The 24,683-nt window shown below is 52.4% G+C and overlaps 1 protein-coding gene across 1 annotated transcript; it reads right to left on the bottom strand.

The window, feature by feature from the left end:
• Window positions 1–19,941: 19,941 nt before the first annotated feature.
• On the bottom strand, window positions 19,942–23,879 carry cysltr3 (cysteinyl leukotriene receptor 3). Its single transcript, XM_041178981.1, has 2 exons — window positions 23,805–23,879; window positions 19,942–21,145 (listed from the first exon to the last, which is right to left on the bottom strand). Exon 2 carries the CDS (start codon window positions 21,101–21,103, stop codon window positions 20,141–20,143), a length of 963 nt encoding a protein of 320 aa, XP_041034915.1. The 5' UTR covers window positions 21,104–21,145; window positions 23,805–23,879; the 3' UTR covers window positions 19,942–20,140.
• Window positions 23,880–24,683: the final 804 nt, after the last annotated feature.

The following is a 24,683-nucleotide window of genomic DNA, read 5'->3' as shown; positions in this document are numbered from 1 at the left end:
TTGTGGTGAGAGTGAGGGTTGGGGTGAGGGTGAGGGTTGGGGTGAGGGTTGGGGTGAGGGTGAGGGTGAAGGTGAGGGTTGGGGTGAGGGTGAGGGTGAGGGATGGGTGAGGGTGAGGGTTGGGGTGAGTGTTGGGGTGAGGGTGAGGGTTGGGGTGAGGGTGAGGGTGAGGGTGAGAGTGAGGGTGAGGGTGAGGGTGAGGGTGAGGGTGAGGGTGTGGGTGAGGGTGAGGGTGAGGGTGAGGGTCAGCGTTGGGGTGAGGGCTGGGGTTTGGGTGAGGGTGAGGTGAGGGTTGGGGTGAGGTTGAAGGTGAGGGTGAGGGTTGGGGTGAGGGTGAGGGTGAGGTCGAGGGTTGGGGTGAGGGTTGGGGTGAGGGTAAGTGTGAGGGTGAGGGTTGGGGTGAGGGTTGGGGTGAGGGTAAGTGTGAGGGTGAGGGTTGGGGTGAGGGTGAGGGTGAGGGTGAGGTTTGGGGTGAGGGTGAGGGTTGGGGTGAGGGTGACGGTGAGGGTGAGGGTGAGGGTTGGGGTGAGGGTTGGGGTGAGGGTTGGGGTGAGGATGAGTGTGAGGGTGAGGGTTGGGGTGAGGGTGAGGGTGAGAGTGAGGGTGAGGGTTGGGGTGAGGGTTGGGGTGAGGGTGAGTGTGAGGGTTGGGGTGAGGGTTGGGGTGAGGGTGTGGTTGAGGGTGAGGGTTGGGGTGAGGGTTGGGGTGAGGGTGAGGTTTGGGGTGAGGGTTGGGGTGAGGGTTGGGGTGAGGGTGTGGGTGAGGGTGAGGGTTGGGGTGAGGGTTGGGGTGAGGGTGAGGGTGAGGGTGAGGGTTGGGGTGAGGGTGAGGGTGAGGGTTGGGGTAAATGTGAGGGTTGGGGTGAGGGTGTGGGTTGGGGTGAGGGTGAGGGTGAGGGTGAGGGTTGGGGTGAGGGTGAGGGTTCGGGTGAGGGTTCGGGTGAGGGTGAGGGTGAGGTTTGGGGTGAGGGTGAGGGTTGGGGTGAGGGTGAGGGTTGAGGTGAGGGTTGGGGTGAGGGTGAGGGTGAGGGTTGGGGTGATGGTGAGGGTGAGGGTGAGTGTTGGGGTGAGGGTGAGGGTGAGGGTGAGGGTTGGGGTGAGGGTGAGGGTGAGGGTGAGGGTTGGGGTGAGGGTGAGGGTTGTGGTGAGAGTGAGGGTTGGGGTGAGGGTTAGGGTGAGGGTTGGGGTGAGGGTGAGGGTGATGTTGAGGGTGAGGGTTGGGGTGAGGGTGAGGGTGAGCGTGAGGGTTGGGGTGAGGGTTGGGGTGAGGGTGTGAGGGTGAGGGTTGGGGTGAGGGTTGGAGTGAGGGTGTGGGTGAGGGTGAGGGTTGGGGTGAGAGTTGGGGTGAGGGTGAGGGTGAGGGTTGGGGTGAGGGTGAGGGTTGGGGTGAGGGTTGGGGTGAAGGTGAGGGTGAGGGTGAGAGTGAGGGTGAGGGTGAGGGTGAGGGTGAGGATTGGGGTGAGGGTGAGGGTGAGGTTGAGAGTGAGGGTGAGGGTTGTGGTGAGGGTTGGGGTGAGGGTGAGGGTGAGGTTGAGAGTGAGGGTGAGGGTTGTGGTGAGGGTTGGGGTGAGGGTGAGGGTGAGGTTGAGAGTGAGGGTGAGGGTTGTGGTGAGGGTTGGGGTGAGGTTTGGGGTGAGGGTTGGCGTGAGGGTTGGGGTGAGGGTGAGGGTGAGGGTTGGGGTGAGGGTTGGGGTGAGGGTGAGGGTGAGGGTTGGGGTGAGGGTGAGGGTTGGGGTGTGGGTGAGGGTGAAGGTGAGGGTTGGGGTGAGTGTTGGGGTGAGGGTGAGGGTGAGGGTGAGGGTGAGGGTTGGGGTGAGGGTGAGGGTGAGGGTGATGGTTGGGGTGAGGGTGAGGGTTGTGGTGAGAGTGAGGGTTGGGGTGAGGGTGAGGGTTGGGGTGAGGGTTGGGGTGAGGGTGAGGGTGAAGGTGAGGGTTGGGGTGAGGGTGAGGGTGAGGGATGGGTGAGGGTGAGGGTTGGGGTGAGTGTTGGGGTGAGGGTGAGGGTTGGGGTGAGGGTGAGGGTGAGGGTGAGAGTGAGGGTGAGGGTGAGGGTGAGGGTGAGGGTGAGGGTGTGGGTGAGGGTGAGGGTGAGGGTGAGGGTCAGCGTTGGGGTGAGGGCTGGGGTTTGGGTGAGGGTGAGGTGAGGGTTGGGGTGAGGTTGAAGGTGAGGGTGAGGGTTGGGGTGAGGGTGAGGGTGAGGTCGAGGGTTGGGGTGAGGGTTGGGGTGAGGGTAAGTGTGAGGGTGAGGGTTGGGGTGAGGGTTGGGGTGAGGGTAAGTGTGAGGGTGAGGGTTGGGGTGAGGGTGAGGGTGAGGGTGAGGTTTGGGGTGAGGGTGAGGGTTGGGGTGAGGGTGACGGTGAGGGTGAGGGTGAGGGTTGGGGTGAGGGTTGGGGTGAGGGTTGGGGTGAGGATGAGTGTGAGGGTGAGGGTTGGGGTGAGGGTGAGGGTGAGAGTGAGGGTGAGGGTTGGGGTGAGGGTTGGGGTGAGGGTGAGTGTGAGGGTTGGGGTGAGGGTTGGGGTGAGGGTGTGGTTGAGGGTGAGGGTTGGGGTGAGGGTTGGGGTGAGGGTGAGGTTTGGGGTGAGGGTTGGGGTGAGGGTTGGGGTGAGGGTGTGGGTGAGGGTGAGGGTTGGGGTGAGGGTTGGGGTGAGGGTGAGGGTGAGGGTGAGGGTTGGGGTGAGGGTGAGGGTGAGGGTTGGGGTAAATGTGAGGGTTGGGGTGAGGGTGTGGGTTGGGGTGAGGGTGAGGGTGAGGGTGAGGGTTGGGGTGAGGGTGAGGGTTCGGGTGAGGGTGAGGGTGAGGGTGAGGGTGAGGGTGAGGTTTGGGGTGAGGGTGAGGGTTGGGGTGAGGGTGAGGGTTGAGGTGAGGGTTGGGGTGAGGGTGAGGGTGAGGGTTGGGGTGATGGTGAGGGTGAGGGTGAGTGTTGGGGTGAGGGTGAGGGTGAGGGTGAGGGTTGGGGTGAGGGTGAGGGTGAGGGTGAGGGTTGGGGTGAGGGTGAGGGTGAGGGTTGGGGTGAGTGTGAGGGTGAGGTTTGGGGTGAGGATGAGGGTGAGGGTTGGAGTGAGGGTGAGGGTGAGGGTGAGGGTTGGGGTGAGGGTTGGGGTGATGGTGAGGGTGACGGTGAGGTTTGGGGTGAGGGTGAGGTTTGGGGTGAGGGTGAGGGTTGAGGTGAGGGTTGGGGTGAGGGTGAGGGTTGGGGTGAGGGTGAGGGTTGGGGTGAGGGTGAGGGTGAGGGTGAGGTTGAGGGTTGGGGGGAGGGTGAGGGTGAGGTTTGGGGTGAGGATGAGGGTGAGGGTTGGGGTGAGGGTGAGGGTGAGGGTTGGGGTGAGGGTGAGGGTGAGGGTGAGGGTTGGGGTGAGGGTGAGGGTTGGGGTGTGGGTGAGGGTGAGGGTTGGGGTGAGGGTGAGGGTGAGGGTGAGGGTTGGGGTGAGGGTGAGGGTGAGGGTGAGGGTGAGTGTTGGGGTGAGGGTGAGGGTGAGGGTGAGGGTTGGGGTGAGGGTGAGGGTGAGGGTGAGTGTTGGGGTGAGGGTGAGGGTGAGGGTTGGGGTGAGGGTGAGGGTGAGGGTGAGGGTTGGGGTGAGGGTTGGGGTGAGGGTGAGGGTGAGGGTGAGGTTGAGGGTTGGCGTGAGGGTGAGGGTGAGGGTGAGGGTGAGGGTGAGGGTGGGGGTTGGGGTGAGGGTGAGGGTGAGGGTGAGGGTTGGGGTGAGGGTTGGGGTGAGGGTGAGGGTGAGGGTGAGGTTGAGGGTTGGCGTGAGGGTGAGGGTGAGGGTGAGGGTGAGGTTGAGGGTTGGCGTGAGGGTGAGGGTGAGGGTTGGGGTGAGTGTGAGGGTTGAGGTGAGGGTTGGGGTGAGGGTGAGGGTGAGGGTTGGGGTGAGGGTGAGGGTGAGGGTGAGGGTGACCTGGCCGTTACCAATCTGAGTGAGGCTAGTTCCTACCCCTTTCTCCAGCCCGTTTCCCTCTGGGAACCTCCAGACCCCGAGGCTGAATTGATGCTTGTTCCGAGCCCGGAGATTTCGGCAACTTCAAAATCCCCCCCTGACCGTCTGCTCCCAGATCTGACCGTCTGACCGTCTGCTCCCAGATCTGACCGTCTGACCGTCTGCTCCCCAGATCTGACCGTCTGACCGTCTGCTCCCCAGATCTGACCGTCTGACCGTCTGCTCCCAGATCTGACCGTCTGACCGTCTGCTCCCCAGATCTGACCGTCTGACCGTCTGCTCCCCAGATCTGACCGTCTGACCGTCTGCTCCCAGATCTGACCCTCTGCTCGGCCGGCGACTGGGCTGCTGGGGACAGTTAAGTGACCAGTCACAGCCACCTTCCCTCAGTTGTCCCACACAGAAACGGAGAGACAGGAGTGAGCTTTGTCTGAGGAAGGACAGGCTCATTTCCACTGCTGATACTGAACAATATTTCAAACATCCACATAGAGAGAGATTTTCATCTCTCGACTCACTGTGAATAGAGAAATACCCTGGGTTCAAATACACTGAGTGTACCAACCCCTACACGGAGAGTTCGATCTACACTGTCCCCATCAAACACTCCCAGGACAGGTACAGCACGGGGTTAGATATAGAGTAAAGCTCCCTCTACACTGTCCCCATCTAACACTCCCAGGACAGGTACAGCACGGGGTTAGATACAGAGTAAAGCTCCCTCTACACTGTCCCCATCAAACACTCCTTTGACATGCACAGCACAGGGTTAGATACAGAGTAAAGCTTCCTCTACACTGTCCACATCAAACACTCCCAGGACAGGTACAGCACAGGGTTAGATACAGAGTAAATCTCCCTCTACACTGTCCCCATCAAACACTCCCAGGACAGGTTCAGAATGGGGTTAGATACAGAGTAAAGCTCCCCCTACACTGTCCACATCAAACTCTCCCAGGACAGGTACAGCACGGGGTTAGATACAGAGTAAAGCTCCCTGTACACTGTCCCCATCAAACACTCCCAGGACAGGTACAGCACGGGGTTAGATACAGAGTAAACTCCTTGTACACTGTCCCCATCAAACACTCCCAGGACAGGTACAGCACGGGGTTAGATACAGAGTAAATCTCCCTCTACACTGTCCCCATCAAACACTCCCAGGACAGGTAGAGCACGGGGTTAGATACAGAGTAAACTCCTTGTACACTGTCCCCATCAAACACTCCCAGGACAGGTACAGCACGGGGTTAGATACAGAGTAAATCTCCCTCTACACTGTCCCCATCAAACACTCCCAGGACAGGTACAGCACGGCGTTAGATAGAGAGTAAAGCTCCCTCTACACTGTCCCCATCAAACACTCCCAGGACAGGTACAGCACGGGGTTAGATAGAGAGTAAAGCTCTCTCTACAGTGTCCCCATCAAACACTCCCAGGACAGGTACAGCACCGGGTTAGATACAGAGTAAAGCTCCCTCTACACCGTCTCCATCAAACACTCCCAGGGCACTCCAAGGTTTGGCTGAGAGCATAATTGGGTTTTCCTGGTTGAACTGGTTCCTAATATTCAGTGTCTAGACTCTCACATGGTCCATTAGGTGTGGGACTGACTGAGGAGAGAATTTGGTTTTGTTGGGGCAGGGGTGTATTGGCAGTGGGGGTTTGGTGCGGTGGAGTTGTTTGTGGTCAGTCTCCTGTTGGAATCTGTCCCTCAGTGAATGTCAGACCTCCAGGAGGAGATAGGTTACAGTCTTATTACAGGGAGACAGGTGACTCACAGATAAACCACTTCCCCAGCCCCTGAATGTTAACAGCGCTCTCTCACAGCGCTCCTGACACTCACACACACGCTTTGTGCAATAGATCTGAATGAATTTTTGACCAGAGGTTAATTATAACTCCTGTGGGCAGCACTAATTGTGCAGGTTACTGGGTGCCCGTGTCATGTGCTTATGTTACAGCCTCTCACCTCTTTTCTGCTTGAATCTCTCAAAGGGCAATTATTCATTACTCAACACCTGAATGGAGAGATTAGAGAGAGCTTGTGCCAGTCGCAGAGGGACAGGATTCAGCTCCCTCGATTATCAATGGGAAGTTGCCTCCTCGTTAACATCAGCTCCGTTCTGTTAACTCTTCGTTATTCAGCAGCCCAGGTCCAGTATCAGCCCCAGTGAGGCTAGTAACTCAGTAAAATCAATGGAAAAGGAGCCTGGATTTCAAATGCCACCCCAACTGCCCCCAACACATCTTTACATCTGCAAATACCACCCCAACTGCCCCCCCCGCCCCATCAGTTACATCTTCTAAGAGTCAGGATGACTGAGAGTGGAAAATCAGTCCAAACTCCTGAACCTTGAACACTAGGTGAATACTAAGCAAAGCACAGACTGCGGACTCAGGCTTAAGAAGAGAGTTGACTTATGCCAGCCTAAATATCCGGGACTCACAAACCCCCCACTACCCCAGGAGAGGGCTGGGGTTAAGAATACAGTGAGCAAACTGCTGTGGTTCAGACCCATCATCAAACTGTGCTGGTGTGTGTGTGTGTCTGTCTGTCTGTGTGTGTCAGTTCATGTGTGTGTCAGCGTGTGCATGTGTTTTTGTCAGTGTGTGTGTGCATGTCAGTGTGCTGTGTGTGTGTGTGTGTGTGTGTGTGTCAGTGTGTGTGTATGCGTCAGTGTGTGTGTGTGCCAGTGTGTTTGTTTGTGTGTGTGACAGTGTGTGTGTGTGTGTGTCAGTGTGCCTGTGTGTGTGGCAGTGGTTCTGTGTGTATCAATGTGTGTGTCAGTGTCTACGTGTATGTGCGTGTTAGTGTGTGCGTGTCAGTGTGTGTGTGTGTGTCAGTGTCAATGTGCGTGTGTGTGTCAGTGTGTGTGTGTGTGTCTGTCTGTGTGCTTGTGTCAGTGTATGTGTGCCTCTGTGTGTGTGTGTGTGTCAGTGTGTGTGTGTCTGTCTGTGTGCTTCTGTCAGTGTATTTGTGCCTCTGTGTGTGTGTGTGTGTGTGTCAGTGTGTGTGTGTGTGTGTGTGAGCAAATCGGTGTTCGTCAGTATGCGTGTGTTTTATGTGTGTGTGTGTATATATCAGTGTGTGTGTGTCAGTGTCTGTGTTTGTGTGTGTGTCAGTGTGTCATTGTGTGTGTCAGTGTGTATGTGTTTCAGTGTGTGTGTGTGTGTGTGATTGTGTGTGTCAGTGCTTGTGCGTGTGTGTGTGTCAGTGTGTATGTGTGTCAGTGTGCCATTTGTGTCAGTGTGTATGTGTGTCAGTGTGTGCGTATGTCATTGTGTGTGTCAGTGTGTATGTGTGTGTGTGTGTGTGTCAGTGTGTGTGCGCGTGTGTGTGTGTGTGTGTCATTGTGTATGTGTGTCTGTGTGTGTGTCAGTGTGTGTGTGTGTGTCTGTGTGTGTGTGTGTGTGTCAGTGTGTGTGTCAGTGTGTGTGTGTGTGTGTCAGTGTGTATGTGTGTGTGTGTGTGTCAGTGTGTGTGTGCGTGTGTGTGTCTGTGTGTGTGTGTGTGTCTGTGTGTGTGCGTGTGTGTGTGTCAGTGTGTATGTGTGTGTGTGTGTGTGTGTGTGTGTGTCAGTGTGTGTGCGTGTGTGTGTGTGTGTGTGTGTGTGTGTGTGTCAGTGTGTGTGTGTGTGTCTTCAGGGAGAGACAGCGTCCTGTTTATATATCTGACGGGATGATTATATCACGTTGCTGAGTCCTAGCTGCTGATCTCCAGATTAAGCTGGGGAAGAGCAGGAGGATCCCAGTCAGGAGAGGAAAACATGAGTAAAGAGAAAGAATTTATAAGAATTCCACCAGACACTGGGCTCCAGGGCAACACATACGCAGTCCCAGAACTGTCCCAATCCTTTCTCCTGCGAATTCTTGAAGAACAGTAGCAGGGAGCCTCTGCGAAGCACTGGGCATCCAGGACAATGGGACAAAGTTAAATACTTCACCAAAAAAGGTCACAGCACGAGCTGCCCTGAGGGAGGAGGCTGACGGAGAATGAAAGTCGGAGAACACAGTACAGAATAGCCTCCAGATCAAACTAAACTAGCTCAATGACACACATCAGCTATTTCTGTAGAGAAGAGGAAGGTCAACTGACACAGACAGAGAGCAAAGACATAGAGAGAGAACAGAGTTAAAGCTGCAAGTTATTATGGAGTGGATTGGAAAGAGTTCAGGAAGGGAAGAGGAGAATATACGAGTGAAGAGCTGACGACAGAGGGAGTGATAAATCACTCTATTGGGAACAAGAAGCGGCCACTCAACCCCTCAACCTGCCTTCCATTGACGTTTTGGCTGATCTGAACCAACACCACCTTGGCACCGTAACCCTCAATCCCGCCGACCCATCAAAAATCTCTCCCTTTCGGAGATTGGAAGTTTCAAAGTGACCCCCGGCCTGGTCAGTTTCTCTTGGGGGGGGAGAGAGTTCCAGATTCCCTCTGCCCTGTGTGGGTTGGGAAGTGGTTCCGGACATCACCCCTGAACGGCCGGACTCCAATTTGAAGGTTCGGCCCCCCGTGTTCTGGACTCCCCCCAACAGGGGAAAGGTTCATAAACCCCTCAATTAGATCACCCCTAAATCTTCTAACATTAAGAGACTACAAGCCTACTCTGAGTGAGACTTTGGCCGTGATGGTAAACTGAGGGAGAGCCGCACTGTCGGAGGATCAGTACTGAGGGAGGGCCGCACTGACGGAGGGTCAGTACTGAGGGAGGGCCGCACTGTCGGAGGGTCAGTACTGAGGGAGTGCCGCACTGTCGGAGTGTCAGTACTGAGGGAGTGCCGCACTGTCGGAGGGTCAGTACTGAGGGAGTGCTGCACTGTCGGAGGGTCAGTACTGAGGGAGTGCTGCACTGTCGGAGGGTCAGTACTGAGGGAGTGCCGCACTGTCGGAGTGTCAGTACTGAGGGAGTGCCGCACTGTCGGAGGGTCAGTACTGAGGGAGCACTGCACTGTCAGAGGGTCAGTACTGAGGGAGCACTGCACTGTCGGAGGGTCAGTACTGAGGGAGTGCTGCGCAGCCTATAGAACCCCCAATGAAAGTCAATAGCTTCATGGAGGAGGGGAAGTGAAAACTGGGGAGGGGGAGACAAAATTTCACAGGATCTGTAACATTTTCAAAATTTCAAATTTGTTTAAAATCGCTCCACGAATTCACCCTCCCCTATCCCTGTAAACCCCCTCCCCTCCTCCAGCCCCCACACCCCTCCCTATCTCTGTAAACACCTCCGGTCCCTGCACCCCTCCCTATCTCTGTAAACACCTCCGGTCCCTGCACCCCTCCCTATCTCTGTAACCACCTCCAGCCTCTACAACCCTCCCTATCTCTGTAAACACCTCCAGTCCCTACACTCCTCCCTATCTCTGTAACCTCTTCCAGCCCCTACACCCCTTCCTATCTCTGTAACCTCCTCCAGCCCCTACAACCCTCCCTATCTCTGTAACCACCTCCAGCCTCTACAACCCTCCCTATCTCTGTAACTTCCTCCAGCACCTACAACTCTCCCTATCTCTGTAACCTCCTCCAGCCCCTACACCCCTCCCTATCTCTGTAACTTCCTCCAGCCCCTACACCCCTCCCTATCTCTGTAACCTCCTCCAGCCCATACAACCCTCCCTATCTCTGTAACCTCCTCCAGCCCCTACAACTCTCCCTATCTCTGTAACCACCTCCAGCCCCTACAAACCTCCCTATCTCTGTAACCTCCTCCAGCCCCTACAACCCTCCCTATCTCTGTAACCTCCTCCAGCCCCTACAACCCTCCCTATTTCTGTAACCTCCTCCAGCCCCCTACACCCCTCCCTATCTCTGTAACTTCCTCCAGCCCCTACACCCCTCCCTATCTCTGTAACCTCCTCCAGCCCCTAGAACCCTCCCCATCTCTGTAACCACCTCCAGCCTCTACAACCCTCCCTATCTCTGTAACCTCCTCCAGCCCCTACACCCCTCCCTATCTCTGTAACTTCCTCCAGCCCCTACACCCCTCCCTATCTCTGTAACCTCCTCCAGCCCATACAACCCTCCCTATCTCTGTAACCTCCTCCAGCTCCTACAACTCTCCCTATCTCTGTAACCTCCTCCAGCCCCTACAAACCTCCCTTTCTCTGTAACCTCCTCCAGCCCCTACAACCCTCCCTATTTCTGTAACCTCCTCCAGCCCCCTACAACCCTCCCTATCTCTGTAACCCCCTCCAGCCACTGCAACCCTCCCTATCTCTGTAAACTCCTCTAGCCCGTACAACCCTCCCTATCTCTGTAACCTCCTCCAGTCCCTACAACCTCCCCTCCTTCTGTAACCACCTCCAGTCCCTGCACCCCGCCCTATCTCTGTAACCTCCTCCAGCCCCTACACCCCTCCCTATCTCTGTAACCACCTCCAGTTCCTACAACCCTCTCAATCTCTTTAACCTCATCCAGTCCCTACAACCCTCCCTATCCCTGTAACCTCCTCCAGTTCATACACCCCTCCCTATCTCTGTAAGCTCATCCAGCCCCTACAGCCCTCCCTATCTCTGTTAACTTGTCCAACGCCTACAACCCTCCCTAACTCAGTAACCTCCTCCAGCCCCAACAACCCTCCCTATCTCTATAAACTCCTCCAGCCCCTACAACCATCCCTATCTCTGTAACCTCCTCCGGCCCCTACAACCCTCATTATCTTTGTAACCTCCTCCAGCCCCTACAACCCTCCGAGATCTCTGCGCTCCTCCAATTCCGGCCTCTTGACCATCCCCCGATTCCCATCGCTCCACCATTGGCGGCCGGGCCTTCAGCTGCCTGGGGCCCTAAACTCTGGAATTCCCTCCCTGAACCTCACCGCCTCTCTCTCTCTCTCTCTCTTCTCCTCTAAGAGGCTCCTTACAACCGACCTCTTTGACCTAGCTTTTTGGTTAAAGCTCAGTCTGGTTATGCACCTGTTGAAAGGCCTTGGGGCACTTTACTGTTAAAGGCGCTATATCAATGCAAGTTGTTGTTTGAAGGGAGCTCACTCAGTCCAGAGCAAAGGAGAATGTTAATTAGCTCAACCCATCTGTCTCTTTCGATGTTATGAGTGGGTGGGACTGAGGGTGGGAGGGGGTAAATTTCTCACGGGAAGGGGCTTTATCTCCATGGAAACTGCATCCTCCTGAGATTGACGTCAGTCAGAAGTGTTTAAAAACAGTCCAGCAGCGAGTGCAAGTCAGCAAGTGTTGAAACTCACTCCGGGGGGACAGGAGAGACGGAACAGTGTCCGGAAGCAGGAAACTTCCTCGGTGTTTGGAGACCTCTGCTCGACAAGAGATGCAGGTGGTCTGGGGGAGGGTCCTTGCGCTGTGTCTGATGTGCCTGGTGGCGCTCGGAACAGAACACAGCTCACGGCAACGGCACAGGGTGAGTCTCACAGGAACTTCTCATTGTTTGAATCTCTCTTTAACTGGCGATTCTCAGGCCCTCGTCCTGTCTGACTCTTCAGCTGGGACACGCTTCGCAAACTCCCCAAGAACTCGAAAGCCCTTCATTTTTACTCCATGTGCAAATGGGGCCAGGGCTGCGGGGTCTTTGGTACAGATAGAGTTGGGGTTTGGAGGGGAGGGGGGGGTGGTTGATGTGAGAACCTGCTCTGGGCTGCGCATTAACAAAGACTTACATTTATAGAGCGCCCTTCACTGTCCCAGAGAGTCCCACAGCACTTGGCAGCCACTGAACCGCTTGTTGAAGTGCAGTCATTGTTGTAATTATTCGAATCGCTGCACCCAGTTTGCGCACAGCAAGGTCCCACAGCGAGCAATCGGAAAATGACTCGGGTCACCTGTATTCGTTCATGCTGTTCGAGGGGTTAATGTTGTCCCAGGACAGTGGGGATAACACCCACTGCTCTGCTTTCAAATGCCGCTCCCGGGTTGATTTCAAACTATTTGAGAAGGCAGCATGAACCCTGGGGTCCTGCATAGTACCTGCACAGGACCATAGGGTCAGTACTGAGGGAGTGCCGCACTGTCGGAGGGTCAGTACTGAGGGAGTGCCGCACTGTCGGAGGGTCAGTACTGAGGGAGTGTCGCACTGTCGGAGGGTCAGTACTGAGGGAGTGCTGCACTGTGGGAGGGTCAGTACTGAGGGAGTGCTGCACTGTCAGAGGGTCAGTACTGAGGGAGTGCCGCACTGTCGGAGGGTCAGTACTGAGGGAGTGCTTCACTGTCAGAGGGTCAGCACTGAGGGAGTGCCACACTGTCGGACAGTCAGTACTGAGGGAGTGCTGCACTGTCAGAGGGTCAGTACTGAGGGAGCGCCGCACTGTCGGACAGTCAGTACTGAGGGAGTGCTGCACTGTCGGACAGTCAGTACTGAGGGAGTGCTTCACTGTCAGAGGGTCAGCACTGAGGGAGTGCCGCACTGTCAGACAGTCAGTACTGAGGGAGTGCTGCACTGTCAGAGGGTCAGTACTGAGGGAGCGTCGCACTGTCGGACAGTCAGTACTGAGGGAGTGCTGCACTGTCGGACAGTCAGTACTGAAGGAGTGCCGCACTGTCAGAGGGTCAGTACTGAGGGAGTGCCTCACTGTCGGAGGGTCAGTACTGAGGGAGTGCTGCACTGTCAGAGGGTCAGTACTGAGGGAGTGCCGCACTGTCGGAGGGTCAGTACTGAGGGAGTGCCGCACTGTCAGAGGGTCAGTACTGAGGGAGTGCCGCACTGTCGGACAGTCAGTACTGAGGGAGTGCCGCACTGTTGGAGGGTCAGTACTGAGGGAGGGCTGCACTGTCAGAGGGTCAGTACTGAGGGAGTGCCGCACTGTCAAAGAGGTACATTTAGGGTGGGTATAAAAGATTCCATGTCACTATTTTGGAGAAGGGAAGAGGAGTTTCCTGTCACTTCCTGGAGCCAATATTTATCCCTTAACCCACACCCAAATACATCACTGACTGTGGGATCTTACTGTGTACAAGTTAGCTGGGCCCTTATTGTGACATGGCAACAGTGAGAACCCTTTGAGATGAAGCACTTTTTGAGAGATGCAATCAGGATTGGGGATATCTCAATTGGAAAGCTATTTCAAAGAGGTCTCACAGGGAGGATTGTCAGAATGTTCGCTGAGGAATGGTTTGAGAATCAGGGTTATAAATCAGGGTTGACGTTTGACACTCTTGCTCCTAACAGACACGAGTCATCCCAATGGGGAGGGCAGCAGGCACTGAGGGCAGAGCTGGGCTCCCAGCTGAAGGGGAACAGAGATCTGCAGCTGCCGATTCTGATAAAAGACCTCCCCCTGCCACAAACACAGACGCACAGGAAGGCAGCAACCGTGTCTGGAATCGATTCTTCAACGACTTCATGAATAACCAGAAAAAGTTCCGAGGCAAAAACAAGAAAGGGTCATCGACAGGATGTTTTGGGGTGAAGATGGACAGAATTGGCTCAATGACATCCCTGGGATGCTGAGAAATACATCTTCAATGGTGAGTGTGTAACTCGTTCGTTCTCCTCGTCCACCATCAAATCAGAGCCAGCTTCCTCACTAATTCCCCCACCAAAGTAAATCTCCCTCTACACAATCCCCATCAAACACTCCCAGGACAGGTACAGCACGGGGTTAGATACAGAGTAAATCTCCCTCTGCACTGTCCCCATCAAACACTCCCAGGACAGATACAGCACAGGGTTAGATACAGAGTAAAGCTCCCTCTACACTGTCCCCATCAAACATTTATAATCAGGGGACATGACATGTAAATTGCCAGTTTTGTCGACCATGAGAATGTATAGATGTGAACTCCCCATTCCCTGTGTTCTCCACTCCCATTAAAATGAGGGTGAGGTGAAAGTTGTTGTTAATCTTGGTTCTGTGCTGTAACATTCAATCCCGCGACATGAGTTTCTTCACTCACGGTCTTGAGACTGAAATGAAAGTCCCTAATTCCAACAGCCACTCTGACAGTGCGGCACTCCTTCAGTACTGACCCTCTGACAGTGCGGCACTCCTTCAGTACTGACCCTCTGACAGTGCAGCACTCCCTCAGTACTGACCCTCCGACAGTGCAGCACTCCCTCAGTACTGACCCTCCGACATTGCGGCACTCCCTCAGTACTGACCCTCCGACAGTGCGGCACTCCCTCAGTACTGACCCTCCGACAGTGCGGCACTCCCTCAGTACTGACCCTCTGACAGTGCGGCACTCCTTCAGTACTGACCCTCTGACAGTGCGGCACTCCCTCAGTACTGACCCTCCGACAGTGCGGCACTCCCTCAGTACTGACCCTCCGACAGTGCGGCACTCCCTCAGTACTGACCCTCTGACAGTGCGGCACTCCCTCAGTACTGGCCCTCCGACAGCCTCTTTGCAGTGGGGCTCAATCCCAGAACCTACTCAGTCTGAATCCAGAGGGTACTACCCACAGAAGGACAGTCGATCCATGCCTTGGGTGGAGGGTGGTGTTGGGGTGTAGCTTGCGTTGTGAGTTGGTGTGTAGGAGGTCAGGGCTGATGTAGAGCACAGTCGATGAGTAATCCACACTTCAGTCTTCCTCTCCTTCACATGAACTCTGCTTTCGTTCTGCTCCCCAGGACCTGACAACAGATTACTGTCTGGTGCGCAGAATCAACAAGCGATGGATCTTCAATAGAATCGTTGAGAATCACTGTGACTCCTGGCGCCCAGTGGGACCAGCTGGATAAAATAGGAACCATTGTGTGGGTGGGATGAATGTTTGTGTCTTTCTGAAGTTAACCTGCTCTGGATATAAAGTGCCTGTGCTCTGTATAACTGTAATGTGTTATTTATGTAAATGTGCACACCTATTTATGATTATTTATAAAATGTCTGCAGTGGGCATCGACAATATCAGAGTCTGTTTGAAAGTAATTACGAATACCTGGACAATCTGATCATATTACCGAGCCACGAATTCCCATCAATCAACAGGATACCGATCCAATGGGAAATTGCGATTTCATTCGGGGAGACAGTATTATTCCTGCCAACTGGGACAGTACCATCCACCCCATTATTACAATACCAACCATGACTAGGCCAGAAACTCTAACTCGGCCAGTCAGTGTCGAAGGAAACACAAACACATTTTCAAAAAACCCATTAAACTCATGGCAGAGTTATCCAGAAAGAAACACATGCACCCAGGCAAATAAGGACAGGTACTGCATGGGGTTAGATACGGAGTAAAGGTCTATCTACACTGTCCCCATCAAACACTCCCAGGACAGGTACAGCACGGGGTTAGATACAGAGTAAAGCTCCCTCTACACTGTCCCCATCAAACACTCCCAGGACAGGTACAGCACGGGGTTAGATACAGAGTAAAGCTCCCTCTACACTGTCCCCATCAAACACTCCCAGGACAGGTACAGCACGGGGTTAGATACAGAGTAAAGCTCCCTCTACACTGTCCCCATCAAACACTCCCAGGACAGGTACAACACGGGGTTAGATACAGAGTAAAGCTCACTCTACACTGTCACAATCAAACACTCCCAGGATAGGTACAGCACGGGGTATGAAACACAGTGAATGTCCCACTACACTGTCCCCATCAAACACTCCCAGGACAGCAACAACACTGGGTTAGATACAGAGTAAACCTCTCTCTACACTGTCCCCATCAAACACTCCCAGGGCAGGTACAGCACAGGGTTAGATACAGAGTAAATCTCCCTCTACACTGTCCCCATCAAACACTCCCAGGACAGCAACAACACTGGGTTAGATACAGAGTAAACCTCTCTCTACACTGTCCCCATCAAACACTCCCAGGGCAGGTACAGCACAGGGTTAGATACAGAGTAAATCTCCCTCTACACTGTCCCCATTAAAACACTCCCAGGACAGGTACAGCACAGGGTTAGATACAGAGTAAATCTCCCTCTACACTGTCCCCATTAAAACACTCCCAGGACAGGTACAGCACAGGGTTAGATACAGAGTAAATCTCCCTCCACACTGTCCCCATCAAACACTCCCAGGACAGGTACAGCACGGGGTTAGGTACAGAGTAAATCTCCCTCTACACTATCCCCATCAAACACTCCCAGGACAGGTACAGCACGGGGTTAGGTACAGAGTAAATCTCCCTCTACACTGTCCCCATCAAACACTCCCAGGACAGGTACAGCACGGGGTCAGATACAGAGTGAAGCTCCCTCTAGACTGTCCCCAGCAAACACTCCCAGGACAGGTACAGCACCGGGTTACATACAGATTAATGACAGGTACAGCACAGGTTTTGCGACAGAGTAAAGCTCCCTCTATAATGTCACCATCAAACACTCCCAGGACAGGTACAGCACGGGGTTAGATACAGAGTAAAGCTCCCTCTACACTGTCCCCATCAAACACTCCCAGGACAGGTACAGCACGGGGTTAGATACAGAGTGAAGCCCCCTCTACACTGTACCCTGTAAACACTCCCAGGACAGGTACAGCACGGGGTTAGATACAGAGTAAAGCTGCCTCTACACTGTCCCCATCAAACACTCCCAGGACAGGTACAGCACGGGGTTAGATACAGAGTAAAACTCCCTCTACACTGTCCCCATCAAACACTCCCAGGACAGGTACAGCACGGGGTTCGAGAGAGAGTAAAGCTCCCTCTATAATGTCACCATCAAACACTCCCAGGACAGGTACAGCACGGGGATGGGTGCAGATTAATGCTCCCTCTATAGTGTCCCTATCAACAGTCCCAGGACAGGTACAGCACGGGGTTAGATACAGATTAAATCTCCCTCTGCACTGTCCCCATCAAACACTCCCAGGACAGGTACAGGACAGGGTTTAGATACAGAGTAAATCTCCCTCTACACTGTCCCCATCAAGCACTCCCAGGACAGGTACAGCACGGGGTTAGATACAGAGTAAAGGTCCCTCTACCCTGTCCCCATCAAACACTCCCAGGACAGGTACAGCACGGGGTTAGATACAGAGTAAATCTCCCTCTACACTGTCCCCATCAAACACTCCCAGGACAGGTTCAGCACGGGGTTAGATACAGAGTAAAGCTCCCTCTACACTGTCCTCATCAAACATTTATAATCAGGGGACATGACATGTAAATTGCCAGTTTTGTCGACCATGAGAACGTATAGATGTGAACTCCCCATTCCCTGTGTTCTCCACTCCCGTTAAAGTGAGGTTGAGGTGAAAGTTGTTGTCAATCTAGGTTCTGTGCTGTTACATTCAATCCCGCGACATGAGTTTCTTCACTCATGGTCTTGAGAGTGAAATGAAAGTCTTTCATTTCAACAGCCGCTCTGACAGTGCGGCACTCCTTCAGTACTGACCCTCTGACAGTGCAGCACTCCCTCAGTACTGACCCTCTGACAGTGCAGCACTCCCTCAGTACTGACCCTCTGACAGTGCAGCACTCCCTCAGTACTGACCCTCTCATAGTTTAGGACTCCCTCACTACTGACCCTCCGACAGTGCAGCACTCCCTCAGTACTGACCCTCTGACAGTGCAACTCTCCCTCAGTACTGACCCTCTGACACAGCGGCACTCCCTCAGTACTGACCCTCCGACACTGCAGCACTCCCTCAGTACTGACCCTCCGATAGTGCAACTCTCCCTCAGTACTGACCCTCCGACAGTGCAGCACTCCCTCAGTACTGACCCTCTGACAGCGCGGCACTCCCTCAGTACTGACCCTCCAACACTGCAGCATTCCCTCAGTACTGACCCTCTGACAGTGCAGCACTCCCTCAGTAATGACCCTCCGATAGTGCAACTCTCTCTCAGTACTGACCCTCTGACAGTGCGGCACTCCCGCAGTACTGACCCTCCGACACTGCAGCACTCCCTCAGTACTGACCCTCCGACACTGCAGCACTCCCTCAGTACTGACCCTCTGACACTGCAGCACTCCCACAGTACTGACCCTCCGACACTGCAGCACTCCCTCAGTACTGACCCTCTGACACTGCAACTCTCAGTAGTGACCCTCCGACAGTGCAGCACTCCCTCAGTACTGACCCTCCGACAGTGCGGCACTCCCTCAGTACTGACCCTCCGACAGTGCAGCACTCCCTCAGTACTGACCCTCTGACAGCGCGGCACTCCCTCAGTACTGACCCTCCAACACTGCAGCATTCCCTCAGTACTGACCCTCTGACAGTGCAGCACTCCCTCAGTAATGACCCTCCGATAGTGCAACTCTCTCTCAGTACTGACCCTCTGACAGTGCGGCACTCCCGCAGTACTGACCCTCCGACACTGCAGCACTCCCTCAGTACTGACCCTCCGACACTGCAGCACTCCCTCAGTACTGACCCTCTGACACTGCAGCACTCCCGCAGTACTGACCCTCCGACACTGCAGCACTCCCTCAGTACTGACCCTCCGACACTGCAACTCTCTCTCAGTAGTGACCCTCCGACAGTGCAGCACTCCCTCAGTACTGACCCTCCGACACTGCAACTCTCTCTCAGTACTGACCCTCCGACAGTGCAGCACTCCCTCAGTACTGACCCTCCGACACTGCAACTCTCTCTCAGTACTGACCGTCCGACAGTGCAGCACTCCCTCAGTACTGAGCTATTCAGCCTAGATTCGGACCTTGACTCTGGAGTAGATCTTGGACCCAGGGACCCACAGAGTCAAGATGACATCAAACTAATCCATGCAAGTTAAACCCCCTCAGACCCGTACCCTCACTTCAGAGCCCGACGCTGTAACTCCCATTGAAGTAGCTTTGCCTGTCCCTTAACCCTCCCACCTCCTCATTCCCCCTGTCCCGATAATGGGCGCAGGAGGAGAGTGCGATGGGCTTAGTGGGATCAACCTGGAGCTGGGACCAACAGCAACGTTTAAAGGACCCTGTGCATTGAGTAGGGGTCCGTCTGTTTAACCTTCAGGGGTCCTGGTCTTCTTGGTGCACTGAGGCTGCTGCCTGTTTTCGATGGACTGACATTAATCAGGAGACTGACAGTGGCCTCCCCAACCAACCACCCCCCCACCCCTCGTCAGATTGAGACAGCTTGATTTACCGCTCGATGGATTAGGGCAGTGAGAACGGATTCAAACTGATGCTCATCTCAGCTGTGGGAGATGCCGCATTCCCCTCCCACTCACTGAGCACAAGCTGAGGTGAGAGTGAATCAGACCGAGCGCAGGAACAAAGCGAAACCGGCGAGAGAGATCTTCAACAAGACAACCTCGTCCTAAACAAAACTCCAGGAGTGATTATAAAGTAAAGAGGGTCAGTTTTCAATTGGTAAAAGTTATTTGGCTGTCGGGCGAGAAAAGTTAGACAGGTCGGGTGTGTGTGTCTCGTGTATTTTTTAATATAGTTTTTTTATAAAACCAGGATTATAAAAATAGAATTCAGTCATCTCACATTGAGAAGCAGAGGCTAGGCCTGGTGAAAGCGAGTTGGAGGCTGCAGGGTGAACTCTGAAGCAGAGAGTATCACTCAGCTCTCAGCCCCTCTGCTCGCTCTGTCCAATACTTTTACTTCATTTATTTTTTTACAGGATGTGGGAGTCACTGGCCAGGCCAACACTTGCTGCCCATCCCTAATATTACCCAGAGCTGAGGGTCTCGCTCGGCCTTTTCATAGTCAGGCCCCATTGCTGTGGGTCTGGAGTCACATGTAGGGCCAGACCGGGTAAGGACAGCTGGTTTCTTTCCCTGAAGGGGCATTCGTGAACCAGATGGGGTTTTTAATGACAATCGTCAATGGCTTCATAACAAAAACAGAATTACCTGGAAAAACTCAGCTGGTCTGGCAGCATCGGCCGAAAAGAAAAGAGTTGACGTTTCGAGTCCTCATGATCCTTCGACCGAACTGTGTTCGGTCGAAGGGTCATGAGGACTCGAAAAGTCAACTCTTTTCTTCTCTGCCGATGCTGCCAGACCTGCTGAGTTTTCCCGGGTAATTCTGCTTTTGTTTTGGATTTCCAGCGTCCGCAGTTTTTTTTGTTTTTATGTCAATGGCTTCATGGTCACGGTTACTGAGACTCACTTTCAGTTCCAGATTTACTAATTGAATTTAAACTCCACCAGCTGCCGGGGTGGGATTTGAACCTGTGTACACCGCCACTCCTCCCCCCCCTCCCAGAGCATTAGCCAGGGCTCCTGGATTAGTCATCACTGCATCACTGTCCAAATTTGAAACAATGGCACGAGTGCCGCTAAGCTGGGCCTTCACCGGTGTGCTGGATGGGGCAGGGGCCTGACAATCACTAGCAGAGTCACAGCCTCATTGCTGTGGAATGGTCACTGGGATACGATAATCCGGCTGTTTGTCGATCTGGACCTGTGGACTGTGGAGGTCTTGATGGTGTTCTGAAAATTCTGGCCAACAAAGTAGTAGAGGAGAGGGTTGAGGCAGCTATTGGCTGCAGCCAGGCAGATGGTCACCACAATCATCTTCTCGATGACAACGGTAATGACTTGGCACGTTCGCTGCTGCACCATGAGGTGGAGGTGAACCGTCCTGATGATATGGTACGGCAAGAAGCAGAACAGGAAGGAGGACAACACAAAGACAATCATGTAGATCGATTTCCTCCGAGTGTGCATGTTACTCTGCAACGTCTCTCCCGATGTCCTCAGGCGCTGGATGATGCGGGTGTAGCAAGCAATGATCGTGAGGAAGGGCAAGAGGAAACCCACCACGAGTGCAAAGTAGTTCATCTTCAGAATCTGTTGCCAGCTCATTACTGTCGGCTCAAAACACCGATACCTCCCATCCCTCAGCTGAGAGGAGGCGCGAAGGAAGGGGATACAGGCCAATCCAACAAAGATCCAGATCCCAAGGGAGACCAAGAGCGCTCGCCTCAAGGTGACTAGGCTTTTGGATCGAAGTGGGTGTAGGACAGCGATGTAACGGAAGATGCTGAGAGCCATCAGGAAGAAGATGCTGCTGTAGAGATTCATGTAGAATGCGTAGGTGGTAATTCTGCAAAGGAAGGAGCTCAGCTTCCACTCGCGCTGTGAGTAATAGAGAATCCGATAAGGCAGAGTGAGAGTGAAGAACAGGTCTGAAATGGCCAGGTTACTCATGAAAACCGTGTTGGCCGTCTTGCGGTGAGTCAGCTTCACAAAGACATACAAGGCCACAGCATTCCCAATGAGGCCAAAGCTCATAATCAGACTGTAGGAATGGATGAACACAGGGAACTTAAAATCATCGTTGCTGCAGTTTGTAGAATTCAGTGTTTTGCTTGTCCAGTTCATCCTAGTGACGTCTGTCAGCCAAGGGTGGGGGGGTCAAAACAACTGCACCAAAAGAACACAGATTGAAAATGATATATACAGAGGTAAAATGGCCAGTAGTGTATAGTGTGTAAATCTCTGATATCTACATACACAGGGCTGTTACAAGGCTGTTACAGGACTGTTACAAGGTTATTACAGGACTGTTACAGCGCTGTTACAAGACTGTTACAGGACCATTACAGCGCTATTACAGGACTGTTACAGGATTGTTACAGCGCTGTTACAGGACTGTTACAGCGCTGTTACAGGACTTGAACCCATAACTCTGCACCATTCAGTATTCTGTCGCAACGTGAAATAGGGGGAGAAGAAGTATAATTATTGTTATTATGTCAGTCAGGACAGAATGAAATGAATTTTCTGGCTGTAAGCAAGTCCTCTGGAACCCTGTCCGTTTCAGTGCTAAGGTCAGTCTTAGTGACAGTCATTTTGTCTCCTGTGTTGCTTAAGGTATTTTAAATTATTCTCTGGTCCTTGCCTCTTCTGCTCCTTGTTTCCAAGTTACGGCTTTGTGTGAGGACAACTCTTTACGTCAGATAAAGAGTGAACGCATTTATTACATTCCAGGCAGAATTCCCAAATCACTGCAACACTGTGCATTATAAATTATGATGATTTAATCTGTGTAACTCTCCCACTGTTACTCTGTAGGACACACTCAGTCACTCTGTGCATAGGCTGCCTATTTCCATCTCTGTAATACTACCTAAGTCTGCCACAGCTCATCTGATCGAAGCCTTCGTCACATACAGACTCAACAACTCTATCGCGCTCCCAGCTGCTCTGCCACATTCTACCCTCTGTAAACATGAGGTCACCTCAAAATCAGTGGGCCGTGTCTTAACTCATCTTAATTCACAGCGCTATCACCCTTGAAGTCTCTGTCCTACACTGGATCCCGGTCAATGTCTAGATTTTAAAATTCTCACCCTTGTTTACAAATCCCTCCCAAGCCTCACTCCCCTCCCTATCTCGGTAATCTCATCTAACTCCACAACCCTCCGAGATCTCTGCGCTCCTCCATTTCCGGCCTCTTGAACTTCCCCTGATTTCTATCGCTCCCCCATTGGCAGCCGGGCCTTCAGCTGCCTGGGGGCCTAAGCTCTGGAATTCCCTCCCTAAACCTCTCCATCTCTCTCTCTCTGACTCCTCCTTAAAGACATTACTTAAAACCTATCTTTCGGTCCACCTGTTGGAATATCTCTTTACGAGACTCAAAGCCATACTTTGTTTTATAATCACTCCTGCAAGGCATCTTGGAGCATTTCATTATGTTAAAGGTGCTATATAAATATAAGTTGTTGTTACGAACATACAAATTAGGAACAGGAGGAGGCCATTCAGCCCCTTGAGTCTGCTCTGCCATTCAATAAGATCATGGCTGATCTGTTTGTGTTTTGAGTTCTACATTCTCATCTACCCCCGATAACCTTTGATTCCCTTGCCTAACTTCAATGCTTTCCAAGTATTCTGTTACCACGTCTTTTATAATAGACTCTAGCATTTTCCCCAAGACTGATGTTAGACTAACTGGTCTGTAATTCTCTGATTTTTCTCTCCCTCCTGTTTTAAATAGTGGGGTTACATTTGCCACCCTCCAATCTGTAGAAATTGCTCCAAAGTCTATAGAATTTTGGAAGATGACCACCAATGCATCTAATATTTCCAGGGCCACTTCCTTTAGTATTCTGGCTTGTAGATTATCGGGCCCTGGGGATTTTTCAGCCTTTAACCCCATTAATTTCTCTAGCACCTTTTTTTTTACTAATACTGATTTTCTTCAATTCCTCCCTCTCACTAAACCCTTGGTTCCCTAACGTTTCTGGGAAATTATTTGTGTCCTCTTTTGTGAAGACAGAACCAAAATATGTGTTCAATTCTTCTGCAATTTCTTTGTTCCCCATTATAATTTCCCCTGTTTCTGACTGTAAGGGACTTACATTTGTCTTTGCTAATCTTTTTCACTTCACATATTTATAGGAGCTTTTACAGTCAGTTTTTATGTTCTCTGCATTTTACTCTTGTACTCCAATTTCCCTTTCTTGATCAATCTTTTTGTCTACTTTTGCTGAATTCTAAACTGATCTCAATCCTCAGGCTTGCTGCTTTTTCTGGCAATTTTATATGTCTCCTCTTTGGATCTAATACTATCCCTAATTTCTTTTGTAAATCATGGTTGAACCACCTTTCCTGTTTTATTTTTGTGACAGACAGGAATGAATAATTGTTGTAATTCATGCATATGTTCCTTAAATATTAACCATTGCCCATCCACCGTTAACCTTTTTAGTAAGGTTTCCCAATCCATCATTGCCAACTCACGCCTCATATCCTCATAGTTCCCTTTAGTTAGATTCAGGACCCTAGTTTAGGATTCAACTGCTTCACTCTCCATCTTAATGAGCAATTCTATCATGTTATGGTCGCTCTTCCCCAATGGACCCCTCACAACGAGATTGTTAATTAATCCTTTCTCATGGCACAATACCCAGTCTAGGATAGAATAGCTAGGTCATTCACCTCCTCAACATTTCAACAATTATCGCATTTCGAGATTAGCTCTTTGACTGTAAGAGGTGCACAATTTCTCTCTAACATTTACACTTTTTACTGAGGGTGATGTTTATTTTAGCGGCGAGGGTGTTACAGGGCACCTTACCAGAGAAGGGTCAGCGATGGTCGCTGCACCCTTTGGATCCAGTTTGATCGGTGAGTGTACTCAGGTCTGAAAAATCCAGTGGCAAGAGGAGGTACAGCTCAAGGTTCTCTGCTGCTCCTGAGCGTTCTTTCACTGGCCGGGTAAGAGGAAGTACTGATGATGTGGGTGCGTATGTTTGCGTGTGTGTGTGAGAGAGAGAGAGAGATCTGGTTACAGCTCCATCTGATAATATCAATTTCTGCACATTTGAAAGCAAACTCTGCTCCTTGGAGGGCTGGGCAGAAGGAGGTACATTGCATTTATCCATCTCCCACTCACTGGCAGGGAAGGTAGAAGCCTTCACGTGACCCACTCCATAAAATGAGCAGTCACAATGGCACCGACCCAGGCACTGACCATCGATCAGCTCATCAGAGGAACAACCTGACCCAATAACAACAGGGCCAATCCATCCTGAGATGAGGATTCACCAACTCAACCCCCAGGGCATTTCTGAGACAAGCTGCCAGCCTCTCACCAGCACCTCGCGTTCAGCACAATGCAGCAAAACTCGGTGAAGTCCAGCAATAGAACAACAGCAAATATTTCTCCATCGGCTAAACCCTTAAAAACACCCCTCAACACCGTCTGCTGTCTCACCAACCCTGTCCATTCAAACACTCAAACTCCAACAATCAAACACTCCGGGATCACCCAGAGGTTCCACACTCCGTCTTTTGCCCCACTCTGGCTCTTTCTCACTGAAGCGGAAGCTGTGGTTTCTGTCCTAAGGATGTTTTTATTCATGATGTTTTTGATCTTTAGTTAACCTGCTTCTTAGTTTAAACAGATTAGCTTTGGAGTGGGTGCAGCACACATTCAGCATCAATTAGTGATTAA

This window comes from Carcharodon carcharias, chromosome 33, assembly GCF_017639515.1.
Source record: "Carcharodon carcharias isolate sCarCar2 chromosome 33, sCarCar2.pri, whole genome shotgun sequence".
Lineage (NCBI taxonomy): Eukaryota > Metazoa > Chordata > Chondrichthyes > Lamniformes > Lamnidae > Carcharodon > Carcharodon carcharias.
This window is presented reverse-complemented; position numbering and strand designations above follow the sequence as displayed.